General features: G+C 41.6%; 1 protein-coding gene across 1 annotated transcript; it reads left to right on the plus strand.

The window, feature by feature from the left end:
- Window positions 1–325: 325 nt before the first annotated feature.
- slc7a8a (solute carrier family 7 member 8a) lies at window positions 326–22684 on the plus strand. Its single transcript, XM_006809627.3, has 11 exons — window positions 326–1339; window positions 6554–6758; window positions 10340–10491; window positions 16053–16178; window positions 16962–17115; window positions 17547–17670; window positions 18793–18896; window positions 19288–19384; window positions 19500–19649; window positions 19850–20027; window positions 20422–22684. The coding sequence occupies exons 1-11, from the start codon at window positions 1207–1209 to the stop codon at window positions 20580–20582; spliced, it is 1584 nt and encodes a 527-aa protein (XP_006809690.2). The 5' UTR covers window positions 326–1206; the 3' UTR covers window positions 20583–22684.
- The last annotated feature ends 502 nt before the right edge of the window (window positions 22685–23186 follow it).

Genomic DNA, 23186 nt, shown 5'->3' on the forward strand with positions numbered 1-23186 from the left:
CAGGTCTGGATCTATTTGTAAAAATATATATGTGTATGTGGATTGGAGCACACTAGCAGACACACACACACACACAAACAAACACAGATTTACACACAAATCCCTGTGAACATTTGTACATCTTGGTTCACGCATGTGAATCATCAGACTAATTTCTCTCCACAGAATCAAAATAAATGTTACACCCCCGATTTAGGGAAAGGGGTCTGTGACCGTGTAAAGCTGCACAGACCCCACGGATGAAAACACACTGGCAGTGCTGTGGCGTGCAGCGTGAGGTGTGACGTCTTGGCGAAAGAGCTAAATTTAGCCCGCATCTTGAATAATAAGCGAGAGAGTATGACAGAGGAAGGGGGGCATAGTGAGCAGAAGCAGTGAAGACTGAATCTACATATATATCTTTTCTTTTCTTTTAATCAAAAAGCGGTTTTAGTTGTTTATTGAAGGAGGAAGGAGTAATACAGCACGAGCTGATTGGTTCAAGAAAAACACAGACTCGAAGTAGACAGGGGGCTGGGAGTGGGGCGGTGCTATGAAGAACGTGTATCTACTCAAATTCAGAGTGTTCTGTTCAAGGTTTTCACAAGTCGGTGTTTACGGCAAAGCTGAGCTATTTCTCAGTGTTTCCTGCACTGCTGGAGCAGCTCTCTGAGAGGATGTTTTTGTCTCTCCGGCTCACACCTGGAACAAGGAAAGACTGAGAGAGCTTCTTCTTCTTTCTTGTTTTGTTTCGAAGTGTCTCTTTGTTTGACACAAGGACCGTGTCACTGTATTTATTACCTACCTGACACTGGAATAAGCGTTTTTCTCTCGATAAACGGACTTATCATCACGCGCTGCTTGTGTCAGGCTCTACTGCGCGAGATCACTTTGTTTGGTTTGTCAGCTGCGCGGAAATCTTGAAGAAACTTAGCTGTCAGGAATCTGCGCTTTTTTTTGCACACGGTTTCCAAAAAGCACTTCACATTTTTTGCTGACCTTATGCTTTTTAATATAGAGATTTTTTTCTTAATCTGACAAATTATTCAAGTTGCGGACAGCGCAGCAACGATAAACGTCCTTTATCAGATAAGCGGGGCACGTTTCCTGTACGCACAAGGAAGACGCACAAGGAAGACGCTTGCGCTCAAGCACTCCAAGCGCACGGGCAACATCAAGTGCATAAAAAAGACATTTGAAACGAAATAAAATCGTCCATCTAATAAGATGACGGACGGCCCAAGACAACGCAGCAGCACGGCGGGATCTGCCAAGGATGGTGCCGCTGTGAAGGAGTCGGGAGGAGGTGTTGCGCTCAAGAAGGAGATCGGGCTGGTGAGCGCCTGCGGTATTATTATTGGTGAGTGTCACTGCTGTTGCGTGGGAATGACATGTGGTGCATGTTGTCTGACAGCACAGCGACGAATCTTTATGTTGAATGTCTGAGGGTCTGAGACTGTATGAAAAGTGTGTAAAAATGAGAATATGACAAACAGGGACGGGGTCTAAGCACTGCAGAGAAAATCAGAGTATACAGCCACCTGCTCTTCAGTTATGAGCAGGGTAAAAAAAAGCTGCACTGGGATCAAATTCCAGATTTGAGGAATGTAGTTTACAAGTTTATGATAATGATGATCATTTGTGTGACTCTAAAAGCAAGGCAGAAATGTTGCCAACACATACAGTAGTTAATCAAAAAGGGTGTGAAGTCTCCATCATGCTTAAAATGATTAAAACAGGCAAACACACTCTCTACAGAGCAACCTCACATGACACCTGGAAACAGCTGAACACAGGTAGACACCACAAACTAAACTGATATTGTAATTGAGTCTGCCCTGTAACAGTCTCCTGCCCTTTGCCCCTGCAGTCGTTAATCACTGAAGCTATCATCGTTTTTCTGTAGTCAATTTTCTGCAGGAATCTTGATGTTGTCACTTTAACTCATCTCTGATGATTGGTGCATGCAGTTTTTAGGCTCATGTGACTGATCTGAGCCTGCAGCTGTAATTTAGTTAGGATTGACTGGAAAATGCACCTTTAGCCCATTATAATGCACACACACACCAAAATACACACTCAAAATTTCAACCCTACAGTGATACTGGATCATATTACTTCTTTCAATCAGCTTACCATATATGGTTCATCAGATAAAGGGTTAAAGACATTTCTCCAGCCACTTTAACTTTTAGTTCAGTTATTTGACTCCTTACTCCTGTAAAATGCAGGAACCTTTGCACGGGAATTTACCATTCTTTGTGATTACAGCTGAATACTGCACCGTGACACTTTTGAGGAAAAGTAGTAATAGAAAGCTGCTTTGCTGTGTATTTGAGTATCGTGTTGAGTGCAAAGACCCACAAGACTGTAAAGTTTAAGATCAAATCAGTAACATTTTGATATTTTCATTATGGATTTTCACAAATTTTACTCCATGACTAAGACTCCTGTAGTGATAATGGCCACTGTTCATGCTTAGAGTGTTTAATAAAGTATTGAGTACTCCAACAGTTCCCTAAACTGCAAGGAGTGAGGAGTAGGGAAATAATGACAAAGCCTTAAGTCATGGAATCGTTCAAAGTGCTGCTTTATATTACACGGGGCAAATTATAAAATAAGCTGTATGTACTGCAGCGTAACATAACATGCAAACTTCTCTTGGAAGAAGCTTTCCGAGGTCAGAGATAGAAGCAATGATGTCATCAGGTGTGAGATTGATTAGCATTGTTTTAAATGTTGACTGATTGATTTTCAATCAAAATAGTTACCAAATAACCAGAAATTGCTTTTCATTTCAATTCAAATGACCACAATCAGCTTACTAGCACTGTCACTATCCTCATGGATTAGATGGACTCAGTTAACCGCGAGCGGTGAAAGCCAGCCCTCATTTGTCTAACAGCAACAGGGGTCTCTCGACGCATTATCATCATCACATGACAAACTGATCTATAAAAACTTTGGGGTAAAAAATGGCACAGGTTGTCCTGCCAGAGTGTGCGGTCCTCATGCTGACCTTGCCAGGAGGAATAGAAGGGCGGGGGATGAGTCACTCATTCACGTGTTTCCACGGCAACGGGAGAAGAGAGGGGAGACGGCGGGGTGGGTTGATATCCCGAGAAGCTTTCAACAAGAGAGGAGTACAAAAAAAAAGATGTGGCAGGGAGAGATGAGACTGTTACTCTGTGAAATCAGAAGCTGGAGATCCCTGCGCATGCTGACAGCATCCTTACTCCACCAGCTCAGCTCCACCCTTCAACACACCCGCATTCATCATAATCTACACTGTTTGCTTTATCAGTCTCCATTTACCTGCCAATCGTTAAGAAATGTTGGGGCAGCACAGGGCCGGGAGGTTTTTATAGCCCTCCATAGTCCACACTCCTCGGCGCACTCACCAGAGTGCTCAGCCCTCTTGTCCTTGGCCAAGTAACTCATTCATGCCACTTCAGTTCACGCCGTCATGTGCGAGGGAGACGTGAGCTCAGGTGACTCGACTGATCCTTTGGTTCACGAACATGCCCCGCTGGGTTTCCATGAAAAGGGTCGAGCACACGAGGACATCAAATGTTTTTATGGCCTATTGTACAGTTCAGGCATTTATCGCTCATACACGTACACACACACAAATGAAGACACGTAACTGCAGAAAGGTCCAAAGCCTGGGATTAGAAGTGAACTTTTGGCCATTCTTGGCTCCACCCTGATAATGCTGCTTTATTAGCTTGCCTGGCTTAGCCATGTCTGAGCTGCACTCCAATCTTTGTATTATGTAAAGAAATTCCTGGATGAATCGTACTTTTATTAAATATTAATTTATTTTTAAACTGACTCACATTGCAGAGCCTAAATCCAGGATTAATTGGCAGGATTAATGATAAACAGACAAACAAGCCTGCCTTTATTTTGCTTCCTCTTTTCCTCTTTTTGCTATCAAAACCATTAATGCGAGTTTCGTCCGATTAATTGCTTCAGTGTAATAATACCCTCCTTTCATATTCAAAAGCATGCACGCATGCACAGTCTGAGGCTCCGGCTGAGGGCCAAGCAGCAGGTTGCCTCAGCTTGGTAGCTGTTTAAACAGGGATTTGCAGCTGAGGGGAAATACAAAGACTAATTCTACAGAGCTTTGCAAAGGCTCATCGGGGTTATATCATAATGCGGCACAAACACACACACGCTGCCTAACATTTAGAACTTGTGGATGCTGTTTGGTTGAGTGGTATCTTTAGGGGTGTCACAGGGAGGCTCAGGCAAGCTAATTTATACAATAGGCTGTATATAAAAGAGGGACATAGGCATCATTTATCTACAGTCTATGTAAAAGACTGCATATATAAACAGTGGTTAATGTGGCTTCTAAACTACGGTTTCAAAGTGTTGAGTGTAGCATTTTAGCATTTTCTTTTTTCTTGCGGAAAGTTGTCTTAGCCACTTTCTTGAGCAGCGTGCGTCTGTAATCCGCTGTGACATTAAGATTGATGCTGACTTTGCAAAGGGGGGGGGGGGGGGGGGGGGGGGGGTTTGCATGACCGCTCTGGTGACTCATGTGGGCAGCTGAATGTACCAGACAGTGATCCCAGTTTCTATTATGCATAGGTATGAAAAAGTGGTCTTTCTAATTCCTTAAAAATGAAATCTTGTTTTGAAAAACAAGGAACAGAAATATGCTCAGAGGGCACAAACCAATCCTCTTCCTTTATGAAACAACGATCTAATAAAACATATATTATTTATATTTTGTAGTTAAAAATGTACCTAAATATGTAAAAAAGAACAACTTTGTGGAGATTCGACAGCTCAGACTTTTTATCGCCTGCTTCTTAAAGGTGATGCAGCACTCAGCTGGTCAGAGATTGCAAAGAGTTTAGCAACTCCACATTAAAAAAAACAAAAAACCCTCCCAAATCTCTTTCCCCTTGGCCTGCTTGGAGACAAAGGGATGTAAAACAACAAATGTAAGAACAGGAAACATGCAGATTCCACATTAGTCAGCAGTCTTGCACCGTAGTGCGCAATGATGCACATGACACGAACGCACTACATGCACATGCACACTTGATTGCCTCTATAAAAAAGTCTCCCTTATCTAAAGCTCAGAGCATAAACACATTCGAAACAACATAGATCAAAAACTTTACACTCAACAGCCTCTGGAAGGTCTACCAAACTTTATGTTGCACAGGCAAATCCACCCATCCAGACTGTTTTACAAGAAAAGCAACATTAATGCTGAGTCAGCAGATGGCTGCTTTTTCCCCCCCTCTGCCTTAAAGGTGAGGCACTTTCTGTCATAAAGATGTCAACAAAATCAGGGGAGAAAGGGTTTGTTTGTCTCCTTTTTACCTTTAAGCTGCAACTAGCGTTATATAAGCCAGCGGCTGCTCTCGCCACTCGCACACGATCCATATGGAGTCAGCTAAAAAACAATGTGCATGTTTTTAGTTGCGCACATGCCTTTGACTTAGATTAGGCTAATCTTAGAAAGCCGAGATACCACGGCCGCTTAAATAGAGCACCATTGTGTGTGTATGAGTGTGCAAACAAGGGATGATTTTTAAAAGAATATTGTTTGATTTAGACTTATACAGAACTGAAAAATCAGTTCTGTATTACACAAGAAATTTAAAAAAGCCCACATGATTTCCTGGAAGATAAAATGGAAGTAGTTTGATAATAATCACAACTTAGAGCCCTAATCCCCCAGCTTGGTATGAACAGGAGTCGACAGCAGCTTAAATACTACACTTTATCTGCAGTTATAGGGGCCACAAAGGATCCACCTGATGATGTCTCGAGGCACAATATGGTAGCATCGTTCATATCTCTGACTTTTGTACTGTAACACTGCACTCACTGTGATTTAACCCAGCCAACCTTTGACCCCGGCACTTTTCCCCGTGGCTGATGGCATCAAGCCTTCAAACCACGGTGAGCTGAACTTGATCAGTTCTCGTGACCGCCAACGTCAGCCTTATCAGAGGAGTGAACGCTTTCGTGTTAGACCTGAACCCAACCATCCGTCTCTTTCATCTGCTGTGCAAACTGCTCTCTGACGCTCATTGAATATGTCAGGGCATTATTCTCCCCCCTCTGCGTCCACGTTTCAGTCCTTCTCCCTCTTTGCACTCGTTAACCCTGCTCTCAGCCCTCTTCCATCTCCTCATAGCTATGCCAAGTCAGCATATCGCAGGTTCCCACTTTGCCAGGCAGCTCGACTGATTCATTGCTGTTGAAACTCTGCTCGTTCTCTCTCTTATTTTTTAAAGCATCTTTTCCATTTTACTCGTGACCTAACTATTTATTTCCTGTCTAGTTTGTCATATGTCTGTTTCCTCAGTCTTTCCCGTGGTGCTTCTGGGTGAATACATACACCAGTGATCAGCCATCCACTTGTATAATAATCACAAGATAGTAATAAATTGGTACAGCAGTTGCCCTTATAGCCACACTTTGTTTTCTAATAACATGGGTCAAGCCCTAAAGCTAAACAACTACTTCCCATAATGCTTTTGGACAGCACTTCTGAAACGTGAAACCTTTCTCTCTCTCTCCCTCCGCCCTCCACCAGGTAACATTATTGGCTCAGGTATCTTCGTCAGCCCAAAGGGTGTGATGGAGAATGCCAGCTCAGTGGGCGTGGCTTTGATCGTCTGGATCATCACCGGCATCATCACCGCCATCGGGGCGTTGTGCTACGCCGAGCTAGGTGTCACCATCCCCAAGTCTGGAGGAGACTACTCCTACGTCAAGGACATCTTCGGCGGGCTGGCAGGGTGAGTCGTTTGTTCTTTTATAGATGTCACACATCTTCAGGGATAAATCAGCACCTGTGTTTTAACTCTTCCCCCATTGGAGGTCTACTAGGGGTAACTCTGTTTTGTTTATTTTAACTGAGGAGTTTCTATCATATTTCAGGCCTGGTCATTGAACAAAAGGCCTCAGAGTAGCTTACTGGGGCCGCCCTTCGAAAAAACAGAAACTTATCCCAATGGCCCCGAAACCATGTTTTTATTGATTATATACTGAGGTGTCAAAACTCAACATTAAGGATACAGGGGGGGTCGCCAGCTGTCTTCTTTATGGTGGAAAAAGTCAAGACCATGACGTACAAAAAATAGGACACCATTTGTTACTAATTGAAAGCTGATTTTCTCCATAACAAATGTGTTTTCAAAGGATTACATCTTTGTAATTGGAATGATTTATAGTTCAGCTTCTCTCTTTGGACTTTTTTATTCACTCTCACATCAGTGAGGGCTAAGAAGCCCCCAGTCATTCCACAAAAGGTTTGGTTATTAACTGCATAACAAAGAGAAGAGAAGAAGGGCCTGAATGGGCCAGAAACGACTAAAGTTAATTTGACATGGATTTGACGAGTCCTGGTGGATTATCCAGCTGATGGAGCTCAGATGTATGGATCCAAAGCAGGTCCAGAGGTACAAGCACAGCAACCAGATATAACATATTAAAAACACAAAATCCCACAATGACGTTAATTTTGTGAAATTTTTGCATCTAAAGTCCACCGTAGAAAGGTGGACTTTAGCTTGTAGCCAGCTCCAGATCTTAGAAACAGACATTCACCCAAGTGACTCAAATTAGTTGCCAGCAAATGAGCTTCTAGGTGACTCAGAGAAGCTCAAATGGCACGCCGCTGTGGGGTTTTCCATCTTTAATGGAAAGTTTTGAATTGACTTTCCGCTCACGGCCTCCTCCCATTCATCCATAAATGGCTTCTTACAGCAAGAGCTTGGGAATCACGCTAAGTTAGTTTCCTAGCAAAAACAACATCGTTTGTTAGCGAAGATTTCACACACTAGGCCTTTTCTCAGAAAGTAAACACACATCAGACCATTGTTGTTTTTTTTTCCAACTATCACAAGGATGCATATTATCAAGATATTCTGGGAGAGGAATTCAAGCAGACCAAACAGACAATGATTGTTTGTGTCTCTTTGTGTGCAAACTATCAATACACATCAATGAACATCTAACTCCAGAGGCTTTGTACTCTGTGGCTTCACATGCTCAGTTTGAAGTGTTGGGGCCGCACCGTTTCCATGTGCCCTCGGTATAGCATAAATAAATCCATGTTCAAGGGATGTTTGTTTTTGTTTTGCTGCTCCCTTTGTCCCCATCTGTGTATATGGGGGCGTGCCTATAAGTCACTAACTGGAATGGTGGGTGTACTTACATCACCTTCGCAGCTGTGCGAAGGCGAGCTCGCAGAAAAAAGAAAGAATTTGAAAATTGTATCGTCAAACACTTGAATGGACAGCGCTTCATGCACAAAGGGCCTTTGTTGTATCAAACTGACGAGGGTTACGTAACACCTGTAATGTCCCCTACACGGAATACTGTAGGTGTAGCTGGTTTCAGTGGTTTAAGTGGAAGTTAAATGGAAACAAATGATTCACAAATTTCTCATTACATTCCATCATCCTAACCGTAAACCCTTCTGAAACTCTACACTGTTACTTTGCTGTGCCCCACACCGTAAACTGACGTGCATTTACTTAAAAATGTAACTGCAGGACATGTTGTAGCCTCAACAAGTGGGCGACGCCAACAGCTACATCTGTAGCTGTCGAGGGCGATGTATGGTTACATTTCTAGGAAGGTGCACGTCAGATTACGGTGTAGGGTTTCCAAAGGGCTTGCGGTTATGACGTACCTAATGTGTAGGTTTAAAACAAAGTCGACTGAAAACACTAGCAACAGTGTCAGCCACTTGTGTAGTCTAGGTCAAAGACTCTACATAGAAAGGCATTAATGTTAGCATTTTAGTTTTTAGGTGGAATGCTAACTTATGAGCTAACAGAATCTGACATTGTTTTCAAGCTGCATCCACAAACTTTATACACTGATATATTTAAATACTACTTAGTGCTAAATAACTTACAGATTGTTCTTTTCATAATTTATTAACAACCTAATATTCAACAAGTCCATTTTATAATATTATAGATAATTTATACATTAATTAACATTAAAATATTGCAGCTAGTTTGGTGTGCTTCAAAGTGTAATGGTAGATTAGCTTGTTTCATCGTTGTCAGCTTAGTTTATCATATATTTTACACATTAAACCCAACACATTAATTTTTTTAAACTGTATTTAACTGTAATAAATGTAGGTTTTATATCCTTTTAGTAAAGTAAAAAAAAATACAACATTTACCTGAAATGTACTGAATTTGAGTTTTAAAAATGCTAAAAGTGAAGCGAGCAGTGTGAAAGGGGAGTTATTCGAGAGTGACTTTCAAACACTGGTGTGGACGTTTTTTAACAAACACTCGCAAATTCCAGCGAGTCGCCATCCCATTAATGCACTCGAGTGTAATGATCCCTTTTTAAGCTTCCAGAGAATTTAATGGAGATATCACGTGTACGGTTGTACCTGTCACTCCGTTAAGCCCCTGAGCTCTGCTAAATCTCGTGTCATCAGCCCGATATTCATTTTATTCCACAATTGCTGATATCTGCCTGTTTGCATGTTTTTGTTATCATGCTGAGGCGAGTGAGATAAGTATTGTCAGGCATGTCTATCTAAACTTGTTTATTTCTGCCCAGATTTGATTAGTGCAGGCGCTGATGTAAACATTTTAGTGATAAATGCAGAGGAAACAAATCGTGTAAGACGAAAACGAGGTGAAAATTACAAAATACATCAATGTGAGTAAACACTGGTAATAAAAAATGTAACAAAAAACAATGGGCTGAGGTGATATTAAAGCAGACAATGAGTAACATGCGGCGTGTTGGTGTATTGTTTCACTGTTGCGTTTCTCCATGACTACTGCTACTTTGGCAGGTTAAAAGACTGGATGAGTCACCCCATTTTAAACTGTTGCCAGGCAGAAATGTTAGTGGTCTGGGTTAAACTAAATGTCGTTTCCCTGCACAAACACAGGAAAATAACGGGGCAATGTGCCGGTAACCTAACATCGAAGTAGCTGCAAAAAAAGTTACTATTTTAGTCACAAGCAGCATGAGATTTCCTCTCTTTGCTTTGTTCTGAGTGATGCAAGGAAGTGGCTCTATTCAGTAACTGGGTCATTTGTTTTTTTAGTGTTAGCTGAGTATAGCAGCTGAAGCCATTCATGGCTCCTCAGAACCCAAAGGTGACACTGTTGTGTAGCTTCTTTTCCTAGTACAAACTATTAAATTAATGCAATGTGGAGAAAGTGAAATAGGCATTGGTACTTTCATAAATGATTCACTAATCATTGACTGCTACAAGCTTAATAAACCATGAACATATGAACTGTTTTATTGACTTGTTATTTTTGTCCGCGTAGTCCATTAATACTCAGTTAAAGTTCTTTCATAACTATCCCTTCTTTTTGCGCAGGTTCCTGCGGTTGTGGATCGCTGTGCTTGTCATCTACCCGACCAACCAGGCTGTGATCGCGCTGACGTTCTCCAACTATGTCCTGCAGCCTCTGTTCCCCACCTGCTTTCCACCAGAAAATGGCTTGCGTGTGCTGGCTGCCGTTTGTCTTTGTGAGTAGCACATCACATCTAACTCGTGTGCACATGCCCAGACACAAATGAACCACAACCCAGAGGTGTGTTTTCCACGTCATGGAGGACAGACTTCCAACAACTAAAATAAACTGAACTACAAACTCTGACTGAATTTAATGGCGTTAATGCTAAACTGGTGAAGGCATTGACTTCTAAAGGTTACATAATAATTTGTGAAACACAAAAACGTTTAATCAGTGATGTCTGTGAAGGTTCTCAGTCATCCAGGTCATCGTAGTCTAAGGAGCTTGGAAAGAAAAGTGTCTGGACTTCTTTAATTTTCTTGAAGACATTTCAGCTCTCATCCGAGAAGCTTCTTCAGTTTTAAGAGCAATTGGTGGAGAGTCCCAGATTTTTTAAGACCTATTGGCTGTGTCCATAAGAGGGTCATGAACCCCCTATTGATCCTCTGCCTAATCACACGGTGTGAAAACGGGTGTTGGATCTCATAACTGGATTATAGATGGCAGACAGTTGGTGTCGTCAGCCCATTGGTGTCGACACCAACTGTCTGGAGTTCTTCAAGAAATGTAAAGAAGTCTTTCTGAGCTGCTTAGAGTGGGGGTTTAAATTCTGCTTTAAGTAGTGGTTATAGTTTCCTTGACGCATTGCCATCATATTTTGGCTCGGGGTCAGTTTGGGTCCGAGTGGTGTAAATTTCATCATCAGATAATGAGCAGAAGGCTCTATGGAGACCCCGTGGTTGTGTGATTGCTCAGACTCTTACGTGGAGACTTGACCTTACAGCGGACTTGGAACGATGACTTGATCGTCTTGTCTCCGGCGCTCTGTGTCTGCAACAATCGAGTACAATCGAGGGTTTGGGAGACACGTTTCACCTATTTTAAGGCCTAGTTAAGCAAGCACTTCTCTTGTGGGAGGGGCTTAGAGCAAATATCTGCTTCATGCAGCTTTAACAAACGAGTCTGATAACATTTAGATGTTGTGGAGTTCAACATTTGAAAGTCCTTTCAAGCACATTTTCCAATGCAGCAACTGTTGCTTTGTTGACGTCATCACATCCAACCTATTTATAATTCACCGACTGGTTGAGTAATGACTTTGTTTATCCAGTTTATGCCTTCTATCCCAGTTTTCCCCTGTTTTATGAAGCACTTGTGTTTTTTAACCCTCAGTTAGAGGTCATGTGAGAGAGGAAGTGCACAGGGAGCTGGCAGAGTTTAGCTGTGAGGAGTAAATGTGTGGAGACAAATGGAGAAATGTGTTGGTGCCAACATGACTGTGGTAGATTTGATTACTTTGACAAAGTTCACACACACTAGACAAATACTGCAGGGAGCCTTGAGACACAAAAAGAGACGGTCGTGAAGCCTGGAGAAGAATACGTGCACTGTTTGTGTTACCTGGTGGCGATTCGTGCGTTTCATGTATACATTGTTTTTATTGGGAGCTGTGGTCTAACCCCTGCAACTCTAATGAAATTTACTGGGGAATAAGGAGAGCAACATCGATTTTAGATCATCTCTTCTAAGGTACTGCAAAGTGCTTTCAGCTCTCAGGAGGACAACAGTTGTGTTCAGTGTGGTGTTTTCTGGATGCAGATTGATTTAAAATAACTCTCTCTGAGTTAAACTGTTCCTTCCTCAAGTCATTCTCACTCACTCATCTTATATACTGCAGCTCTCTCAGATGTTTCCTGCATCTCCCTACTAAATCCACCTCTTGTTGTTTTTAAACTTTCTTTCTTTTTCACCCTCCATCACTTTTTACCTTTACACTCAAAAAATGGTTGGATTTAGATCCTGAAAGTGACTGGATGACTGCAGCATTTCTAATCAAAAGGCTGGTGGTTTGATCCCTGCTTCAGTCTGCATGCTAAAGCGTATAAAACATGCATAATTAAAAATGGCAAATACGAAGTTTCACTTTGTAAGTTTTTCAAGGAAGAGTGAAACTTTTTGTGGAGTATTGTATATTTTGATTTGCTTCCCATGATGAGCTCAGCTCGCTGTCCTGTTTGGCTTAATGATGCTGAAAGCTCACTTTCCAAAGACTTGCATGAGAATGCATGAAAAGACATTTAAATGTAGTTGACCAATTGATTACTGCTAATGACCATAGCCAAAAACACTACTGCTACTTTACTAAGCTGGCAGAATAAGCAGTCTTATGCTCTGAGTTATTTGGCACCAAATGGGTGGAAAGCAATAATTGCTTGCTTACATTTGAAGAAATGTCATTTGAAATTGGCAGAAGAAGCCCTGTTACAACAACAAAATAGCTACATGGCACACTTTTGGTTGGAAACACTTAAGCTTAATGCGGGAAAGCATGTAAATACGCCTCTGAAAGGGCTGAAAGGGATCAAACTTGATAACCGTCATGGTCCTTGACAAGATATACAACAAGCATCTTGGTGCTGACGAAGCAGGCAGGAAACAGCTTCTTTGATATTGTTTAGTTTTTCTGTTTCTGTCTGAATACTTTGCTTTTTATGTTTCTGACACATTGACCTGCCTTTTTTTTAATCCACTTACACGAATGCCTTGAAGCCAAATGTGCTTAGCTCTACCAAGAACTGCTAACACATGCTTTATTGCGTAATTCAAGTTTTTCTTCTTTCTTGAGTCGATTAGACAGATGTTGTCAGGCAGCTTTTAAGGTGGAAAAAAGCTTGCTGATGATTTGTTGCTATTTTCTTGTTGTTCAGAGAAAAGTTGGTTAAAGGTCACCAGCTCGTTTCCTAATTTGTGGATCTCAGCACTTGTTTATTTGGGTCTGTTTTTAGACGTACCTGTGATTTCCTAAACATGGCCTTTGCAGAATATTATGTAATAGTTTGCAGGATATTGCCTTACTTATTTATTTCCGGTGACAGGCAAACCAGACAGTACCAGTCACTGGGCAGTTTGACAGTGTCATGCTGCATGACAGGCTTTTATTTTTTTAAGTGGTGTACCATTTCAAAGACATGCTCCGTGCAAGGTCATAATTCTCCAATATTTTCCTACAGGCTCATGGTTAATTCAGGACATTTTCCTATACACACACACATGCGCACGGAGCAAATAATGTCTTCATTTTGTATGCTGTGCTTAGAAAAAGCTCAGCAGCTCCAAGTTCCAATGGTGCCTTCAGGTGTTTGTCCACAATCTGCCTGTCAGCAGCAGAGCAGGAGGGAATGTTTATGCTGTAACTGAAATGCAGAGCAGTGGGAAACATCATCTGGCTCTTAAAACTGTTGTTTACCACCAGATCAGTTTTGGGATTTAATATGTAGTTAATGAGAGTTACATAAGAATGAGTCTTGAACTAATCTGCATGCCTTTTGTTTCCTGCTTTTGTGTGGAGGAAGTAGCAGCAGGAGATGCACAAATTTTTGCGTAGCTCCACCACAACTATGTCTGATCTGCAAACCCCATCATGTGCCCCTCTCTGTCTGCATTGAGCACACACCTGCAGTATGTTAATATCATGCATGTCTGTTCACGTGCATCTGGCTTTGTTCCCCGCAGTGGCAGCTCCGCTCAGAGTTATTTAATGTGATGAACTTAATCCCACAAAGTCAAACAAGCTTATTCTTTGATGGCACCCTATTGGCCTGAACCCACTGGCTTATTGCGCTCAGCGGTACAGATCAAATCCATTATCTCTTGTATGTGTTAGCTTTCCCATGAGGTCAAAAGCTTTTCTAAATACATTTTAGGGCTTTCTAAAAAAAAAAGAAAAAATTCTGCTAAATGCTAGATGAGCAGGATTAGAGAGCTCTGAAAGGACCAGACAGAAAAACATCGGTCATCCCTACCAAACTTTAACATGTCGAGTAATTTCTCGAGGCCGCGCTTATCTGGCGTCATCACATCAACCCTGATATGAAGCTGTCTAGTAAATACATCAACAGGAGCAAGTCCACAAAGTTTCAAAAAGTAGCAAACACATGTAATGTTGCACTATATAAGCATGCAAGCATAGAAGCGCTCCAAAGTGCATTCACACATTGCATTATTCATAAATCGCCACTCGTGTTGTAGCAACTAATTGCTTCCCTTTAAAGGGAAACTGCAGGTGAGGCACACGATGATAATGGGTGAATGTGATGATGCAGCAAGGGAGTCAAAGGTTGCTGCTGTCCTACATGTTGAGAAACATCGCACACGTTTACACGTGCGGCTTTAATCTAATTCACTGACCTGATATGAGAGAAACTTTAAATCTATTGGGGTCATCAGTGATATATCTCATATCTCCTTTGCCTGTTGGGCAAAATTATGAGGGCTGCAAACAATGCAGTGACAGTGCCTTTGAGTGAATGAAGTGATAAAGCAATGTGTTCAGTGTTACTGATCAACAAATTTTATTCGGTTACTATTACTTCAGCTCATAAACACCCGACCCCTCAGATAAGTCGACACAAGCATGCTCAGCAGAATACTTTTACACAATCTATACATGGTCTGACTGTTTCACAGTGCAAATTTCGTATATGCCCGGTAATAACAGTAGGAGTGTCTGATCATACGTGACAATCTGAAGTCAATGATATAGAAGGATTCTATAGGATAGGAGTGAAGTAAAACAAATCCAGTAAGGACCACAAGAAAGTCATTATGTCCATCTGTTGTAGTTTTTGTTGGTAGTGTGGTTCTGTTGTTTTATGCTTGCAAAGCTGAAAGCAGAGAGGGCAGCAGCAAGACCTCAGACCAGAGCATCCATTAATGATGGTAGATATGCTCTCGGCTAACGCCTGATTTAGGAATCTCTGTTGAGGCTACCACATAACCTACGTAAGCTGTCAACGTCATTGCCGATATTTACGCTGGTATGTGGTGAATTATGTTAAATACCTTGTGGTCCTTGTCCCAGTGTGTTTCATGTGGTGCCAGCTGATAGAAACAAACAAAATGCTGGGACTTTTTCCCTCCTGGGTCTTTGCTCTTTGTTGTGGTCAGTTGTTTTTTCCGGGTACAAAACATTTTTGTCCCTCTAGTTCTTTCCCTTACATCAGTGCCAAGTTTAGTGTCAGCAATTGCCCTCCAGGACTTCACTGACATTTGTGAGTCCTTACATTTGTGCTATGATTATTGCTCCTAACTATGATACGATTTTTTGGCGATGATAGTTATTCTCATTCAAACACTGCAGCAAAAAATTAGCCAGAAACATGGCACAGGTGTAATTGGCCAATCGCAGTAGTTGCTGACTGCACCGACTGGACGTGTAGTTACATTTTCAGGTAGGTGCAGGTCAGGTTACATTGTAGGTTACAGGGTTGGTTTTTGTGGGTTTCGCAGTTAAAACGTAGCCACTAAAGGCTAAATTCTCTGAAACGTCTTGATAAGACGGAGCTGGGGTGGAGTCGGGTTGCAAAGTGGCTTGCATATTCATATTAAATAAAAGAAGGCAGAAGCAGCCTAAATAGCACAGTTTTTATGAGTTGGTCACAGAGAATGATATCTGCTGAGCCGTCAGCTGCTGCGAGTTGGCACTGAGATCAGCGACAGCTTGCAACTGAGCTTGCAGTATTGGCTGAATTAATGCCGTCCTTGATTTATAACTGTGTGCTTCTCTCTTATTAGTGCTGCTGACATGGGTGAATTGCTCCAGCGTGAGGTGGGCCACCAGAGTGCAGGACATGTTCACTGCCGGCAAGCTGCTGGCGCTGGGACTCATCATCATCATGGGAGTCGTGCAGGTCTGCAAGGGTAAGCTCACCGCTGCCATATGTGCATTCATATATGCATCGCTCACAATGGTTTCGCCATGTCTTACACACAGACACAGACTTAGGGTCAGTGGGGACACGCTCAGTGTGTCGGGACAGTAAAGGCTTCACATCAGGGGTCAGCGAGTTGCTGGGGCCCTTTTGCTAATATCAGCAGGCTTGTGAGGGTTTACAGCACAAACATGGCTGAGGAAGAGTTATTGTAAGGGCAAAACTGGGATTTCTGCACAATTGTCTGAAGATAATGAAGAGTTCAAAGGCTGATTTGATGGGAGGAATTTAGCTCATATCTGAGGAACTGTATGCAATAGAGAGAGTGGTAGACATATCTTTAAAAACAAGCCTCAATAGAGGATTTAAAAGAATAAAAAAGAAGGAATGAGGAAAAGAAGTACACATTCTGCAAAGTCACTTTACAAGGATTTAACAAAATACCTTTTACAACTTGTTTTATACACGCTGATTTCATTAGCTGATAGTTTTCAGCTGGGCTTGCTACAGCATGGCCAGACCTCAGAGGAAACCAGGCTGTTTACCCCGACAGCAAAACAAGTTATCAAACCAGAGATAAATGATTGGGAACAGGCCCGCTTAATTTGGGAAGGTCATGCAGATTTAAGAAATGAACACAGAGAACCATAAAAGAAACTGCTTTTTGTTTTTTGTTATTTACTATGACTAGAAAATTGGAAAGGTTTGTGCTATCGTTGTAAATGTTCCATTGTGTTTGTGCCAAGCTGAAGATTTTCTCCTCTACCTGTAGGAGAGTACTACTGGCTGGAGCCTGCCAACGCCTTTGAGCCCTTCCAGGACTACGATGTAGGTTTAATAGCCTTAGCTTTCCTACAAGGCTCCTTCGCCTATGGCGGGTGGAACTTCCTCAACTATGTCACAGAGGAGCTGGTGGATCCTTATGTGTAAGATACTTTACGCTGCCTCTCATATACATATATAAATATGAAGCTGCTGTGTGTCGAAAACCACATTCCCACTAGATTAAATGCCTCACTGCCACAGGAATATATCTGATTTACAAGCTGCTTGTGACTGTTTGAGTAATTAGCAGTCACATACCAACAAAGCTTATGTTTAATCCCTGATCCTTTTTGCTAAAGCTCTCTGAAATTTATGTAACTTAACAATGGAAAAATTCCCCCTGACATTCCCAGTGTATGGTCACAGATGTAGAAATAAAAAAGTAGCGACTTATTTCCTCATTTCCTATTCTTTGGTAACCTTTCTTATCCATTAACACCCCACCTGTAAAACATCCTTTTTAATTTCCTTCCTTAAATCTTTTGCTTTTCTCTCAGTTCTTAAGTGAAATATTGTGCTGTATTGTCTTCAGGAACCTTCCTCGCGCCATCTTCATTTCCATCCCTGTCGTGACCTTCGTTTACGTCTTCGCCAACATCGCCTATGTCACAGCCATGAGTCCTCAGGAGCTGCTTGCCTCAAATGCTGTTGCTGTGGTGAGTAGCTGTGGTGGTCCTGTCACTTCATTCAGACACACCTTGTTATTTCAAATGAATGACACCCTCTAATGGTCATTGTTGGTAAATGCATGGGCAATAATACTATGACTGTGTAGGACAGGGGTGGGGAACTTTAGATGTGTCCTTGATCCAACACAGCTGATGTAAATGGCTAAATGACCTCCTCAACATGTCTTGAAGTTCTCCAGAGGCCTGGTGATTAACTAATCATTTGATTCGGGTGTGTTGACCCAGGGTGAAATGGAAAACCTGCAGGACACCGGCCCTTGAGGCCTGGAGTTCCTACCCCTGGTGTAGGATCTCAGGCATCTAGGTCATGGTAGCCTTAAAAGCTTGAAAAGAAGGGAGCTGGGTGTGGTTTTTTGAAGATGTTTTGCCTCTCATCCAAGAGGCTTCAGTTCTAAAACAACTGGTCCAAGGTCCAAGATAATATACACCTAGTAGGGTAACAATCCCCTTTAGAGGTGGTCCTGAGTCGTCACCAGGGCTGTTGGAGACATTATGGTGGGTGAGTTTATTATCTGGGACTCTCTGCTAGTTGTTTTAGAAATGAAGACCTCTTGTATGAGAGGAGAAACATCTTCACAAAGTCAGAGAAGTCCTGTTGCCTTCTTTTAAAGCTGTCAAGTCAGTAATAGTGTGTTAGATAAAAAAAAAAACAGGAACTTTTCTGTGATTTGTTTGTTTGTTTATTACTTTATTACTTTGGCATAGTATGGATGTCCATGAGGGAGGTCTTTATCAGTGCCCTCGTTCACATTTTTCAAGCTACCCAGTGGGCCAGATTGGAATCTTTGATTGGTCGTTTCAGGCCCATGGGCCTTATGTTTGACATCAGCAAGCTATAAGATATAAAAAGTAGTGTATGATTCGGTTGTAGGGTTAATTGGCATGTGACAAAACTTGAATGTAATCTATGAGTACATGTTAAGTAGTCTAGCTCCAGTTTAAAGTAAATGAACATGAGAGGTGGTGTTGAAGTGGGTTTTGCGTCTATATAGGTCTTCTGTGTGTACATCAGCTATTTCTATCTCCAATTAAGACACATACTTATGTGCCTTTATGTCTGTTTATCATCCAACCATCTCTCCATCCCAGACTTTTGGTGAGAAGCTGCTCGGAGTCATGGCGTGGATCATGCCCATCTCTGTGGCTCTCTCCACCTTCGGGGGAGTCAACGGTTCCCTCTTCACATCTTCACGGTTAGTTGGACTAGACTGACTTGTATCAACAGACTATGTACTATGTGAAGTCAGTGTTTGACATCAAGGCCAAAGCTTTACTATGAACTGCTCTAACATGACACATTTTGCATGGATTGTCTCAGTAGTCCTCAAATTTAAAGTCTGTTCTTCATAAGCAAATGTAAAATGTGGCAAATAGAGAAGTCAACTAGGGCACTCGGTTTGGAGCAGGCAGCGTTTTTGGAGAGGTCGAAATGAGCTTTAACCTGCTTTTATGTCCACTAAATTCATCACAGTCGTAATACTGAGCACCCAGACTCCCTCCAGTCTTTCTTGCTTTCTTCATAATGTTTGGCTTCTCCCTCGTGCTAACGTTGTTCATTGTGTTTCTGTCCTTCTCACTTTGCAGACTGTTCTTCGCTGGAGCCAGAGAGGGCCACCTCCCGAGTCTGCTGGCCATGATTCATGTGACACGCTGCACTCCCATCCCTGCCCTGCTCTTCACAGTGAGTACTGCTCTCCCTGTTACACTCCTCCATATTACCTCTACCACATACACAAGTTCTCCTGTCTCCATTGAACACACTCGGTTAAACACAACAAACCTTTCTCATTCCTCAGTGCCTGTCCACCCTCCTTATGCTGTGCACCAGTGACATGTACACCCTCATCAACTACGTGGGCTTCATCAACTACCTCTTCTACGGAGTTACTGTCGCCGGGCAGATTGTTCTGCGTATTAAACAGCCCGACATGCACCGGCCAATCAAGGTCTGTTCATGTGGTGCTTTGGTTTAGCTTTGTACTCAATATATTTTGCACTTTGCTTATTTAAACAATGTAAATGTCCATCTAGTTCAGCTTTAACGGGAATAGCTCATAATTTGAGTTAAATGAATGATTATAAAGTGGTTTAAAAAATTGTTCTTTCTACGTTATAAAAGTCTGTTTTCCTCTCTCTCTCCTCTCAGATCAGCCTGATATGGCCGGTAATTTACCTCCTCTTCTGGGCCTTCCTGCTCATCTTCTCCCTCTACTCTGAGCCCGTGGTGTGCGGCATCGGCCTCGCCATCATGCTCACCGGTGTCCCAGTCTATTTCCTGGGAGTATACTGGGACAACAAGCCACAGTGCTTTAACACTATTGTTGGTATGTCCCCATAAATCAGCCCAATATAACTTAATGATTCAATGTTCAGCAAATGCAAATTCATTATTGTTTAGGAACTATATTATAAGTCAGAAGTGTTCTTTGACACCGTACTTCATTTATACACAATATGCTTTAAAATAATTATATATTTACAGAAGAAATCATGACCAGTGGAACTTCATGTCATGAGATGTAGCTCTTGGGTTGTTTGTAGTTGACTTTGATGTGAATTTGTTAGGACGTCCACTCCATGACTGCAATGTTATAAAATGTTATAACTACGAGTAATAGCAGTTGTTTTTCTTAATGCTGTTTAATAACTGCATCATGTAGTCAGACAGCCTGCACCTCAATCTGTCCTCACTCCGTTTTTTTTGCTCTCTTCTCCCAGATAAAATGACATACGTGTGCCAGAAGTTCTGTATGGTCGTTTATCCGGCCGTAAGCGACACCAGCAGCAGCGGGAGCGGCGAGGAAGGCGAGGAAATGAAGGAGGCCAGGGCTCCTCTGTCGAAGGAGGACAGAGACAACCGCAAATCAGCAGACTGCTGAAGTGCAACTTTTCACATCTCACCTACACAAATATATGCAGACACCCACGTGGGTGCACACATGCACACACATGAAAACACACATCTATACACGTGCCCCCACGCCTAGTCTTTTATTTGATGTCAAATTGAGTAGTCTGGCCTCAAACCTTCCTGTCTGGGGTCCATCAAAAGTGCAATAAACAAAGGTTAGCACCTTCCATTTCATCATCATCATCATCGCCCTGCCCTTTATTCAACTTCAACCCTATTAACTCTCGCTGTAAGAGCGACTTTTTTTATACGTTTTTTTTATTTCTATCACAAGACTGACTGTGATGACTTCAACGCTTTTTTTTGTTCTTAGTTTTTTTGATGTTGTTAATCTGTGTTTTCATGCGTTCAGAAAACTCGAGCTGCATTTTGATTGTGAAACTCCGACTCAGATCAAGTCATTTCATGTTGTGATGTACACTAATACTGTTTTTGTGTTTAACTTTAATTCTGAAACATTTCTCATTCATTTATTTTGTAATTGTGATAATTGCTTAAGTTTTTCTAGTACTATTAATATATTAATTTTAGTGTTTTCTAACACCGTATTCATGTCAGCTCTTTTTGTATTCTTCGAAGTGTGAATGTGGGACACCTGTATTGTATTAGTGGTGCACAGGTTTTTTTTCTTAATTGCCTTAATTAGAATATACTCCTGTGCTCGTGTGCCATTCCAGCTGCGTTTTGACGAATGTGGGGACTTTTTCTTTTCTTTCATCAAAAGAAAACGAAGCAAAAAAACAAAACAAAAAACACTACACAGCAACACGGGCTGAAAGGAGCCCGCGGGTGAGTCGCGCTCGTTTTCTCCATGCTTGCTTCGCTCGCGTGAACGCCTGCGTTTAAGTGTTTCATGACCTCTGATGAAAATGTTTTTGTAGCTTTACTTTGTAGCTTTGTTGAAATCAGTTTTATGCTTTATGTAAGGCATAAGCACAACAGCTTTACAACAAAATGATATTTTCGAATAAAGTAATGAAGTAGACGACATTTTAGTGCAATATTACGACTGATACCAGCAAAATCTGAACACGCACCCCTGAATGAACTCATTACATGCTGTCTGGTTATGTTATGATTGTCCTGTACATTCTGGTAACAACACTCCCACGCACATAAACACACACACTCCTGTATCCACAGCCTTCCTAGTTTTACACTAGTGTCTCAGGGCATCCCCACTGCCTTCTCCTTACATACAGTACACTGCCTAAAACCAAACGCATCCGGCTGACGGCTTGTTTGAAAACCAGTTTGTTAGTGGTATATGTCTGTACTGGTGCTTTAGATATTTATTCCTCAGGAGTCTCAGTCACACAAGAGGATGATAAGTGTTAGAAACCAGTATTGTAGAGATTTGTCTTAAACTGTAAGAGGAGCAGGGTTTCTTGGATGTCTTTACAAGTACAATGATGTGTTTTGTGCCTGATTGTGCATTTACACCAGTGTCATAACAGTCTGTAGATTGTTTCTTAGTAAATAAAAATAACCACTGACTAATGTTTGAATTTTTAATTAAGGCCTCATTTATGTCTATCTATCTATAAATGTACACAAAATAATTTCAAAGGATGCTTTTAATGTGAACACCTTCGATCGTGGCATTTCCATCAGTTTTTATGATGCAGGCCTGGAAACCTTTTCAACTCCGAAACAAAATGCTGCAACTTTATGTGACACGACAATGCAAACCGTGCCAGGTGTAACACAAAGTTTGAAGCTTGATCTGTGTTACTTAAAGCACCGCAGCGCCGACTTTCCTTCCCTGATGTGCTGCAGCTGCGCTTCTTGCTTGCATTTAGACCAAAAACAGACCTTCAGTGTGGTGGAACTATTTTTGTTGTATGTGCAAATAGCTAAAGTGATATGAAAGTCCCCTCCTTGCAATATGTTATAATAACCACATACGCTGTAATAAGAATGCTATTTTTAAATGTGTCTCTAATTTAAGATGCATTTTACCTTCCGTGCTGAGACTCAAGTCTCAAGCCTACTTCTGTGTTGAAAATGTAAATGTACATGTTGGCGATGAGTGTGTGAGAAGAATTAAAAACATATGTGAGGAAGCGTTCTCATGTCTTCGTTTTTGCAGCTTCAGTTGAACTTAATCATCTAGTTACGTGTCCATGGTCCGGTATTGTCTGACCTGTTCATGCTGTTGGCAGACCGAAATACTTGATCACACTGAGAAAGGTTAAAAAAAAGATAGGGGTGCTAGATGCCGTTTATAGGTTTACATTATGGGTCATTTCAGCCTGTTGCTGCGTGGTTGCAAAATGTATATAATTCAACTCTTGTGGATCTAAAGGCAATCTTACTGTTGTGAAATGAAAACGATAGGATGGATCATAGGAAGGTCTAAGAAAACGTTATTTTAGCTCGTTGATAGGTGGTTGCCAAGCAATGTGGTGACATCACGATATATCATTCATAATTTAGCTTTTGAGTATTAGAAATATTGAGATGTGACTTATTGAAATGAGATGTTACCTTCATGAAATAAAATGATGGAAGCTATTTTTGAGGTGTTATAAGGGCAAAAATGCTAAAAACTGATCACTTTGAGCCATTG

Source organism: Neolamprologus brichardi, chromosome 3 (genome assembly GCF_056152115.1).
Source record: "Neolamprologus brichardi isolate AB-2024 chromosome 3, ASM5615211v1, whole genome shotgun sequence".
NCBI classification, from domain to species: Eukaryota; Metazoa; Chordata; class Actinopteri; order Cichliformes; family Cichlidae; genus Neolamprologus; species Neolamprologus brichardi.

Coding starts and splice junctions, on each gene's coding strand:
- slc7a8a (XM_006809627.3), top strand. CDS start 1,207: ATGACGGACGGCCCAAGACAACGCAGCAGCACGGCGGGATCTGCCAAG. Junction 16,179..16,961: donor AGTCGTGCAGGTCTGCAAGG/GTAAGCTCACCG, acceptor CTCTACCTGTAG/GAGAGTACTACTGGCTGGAG. Junction 19,385..19,499: donor TCCCTGCCCTGCTCTTCACA/GTGAGTACTGCT, acceptor CTCATTCCTCAG/TGCCTGTCCACCCTCCTTAT.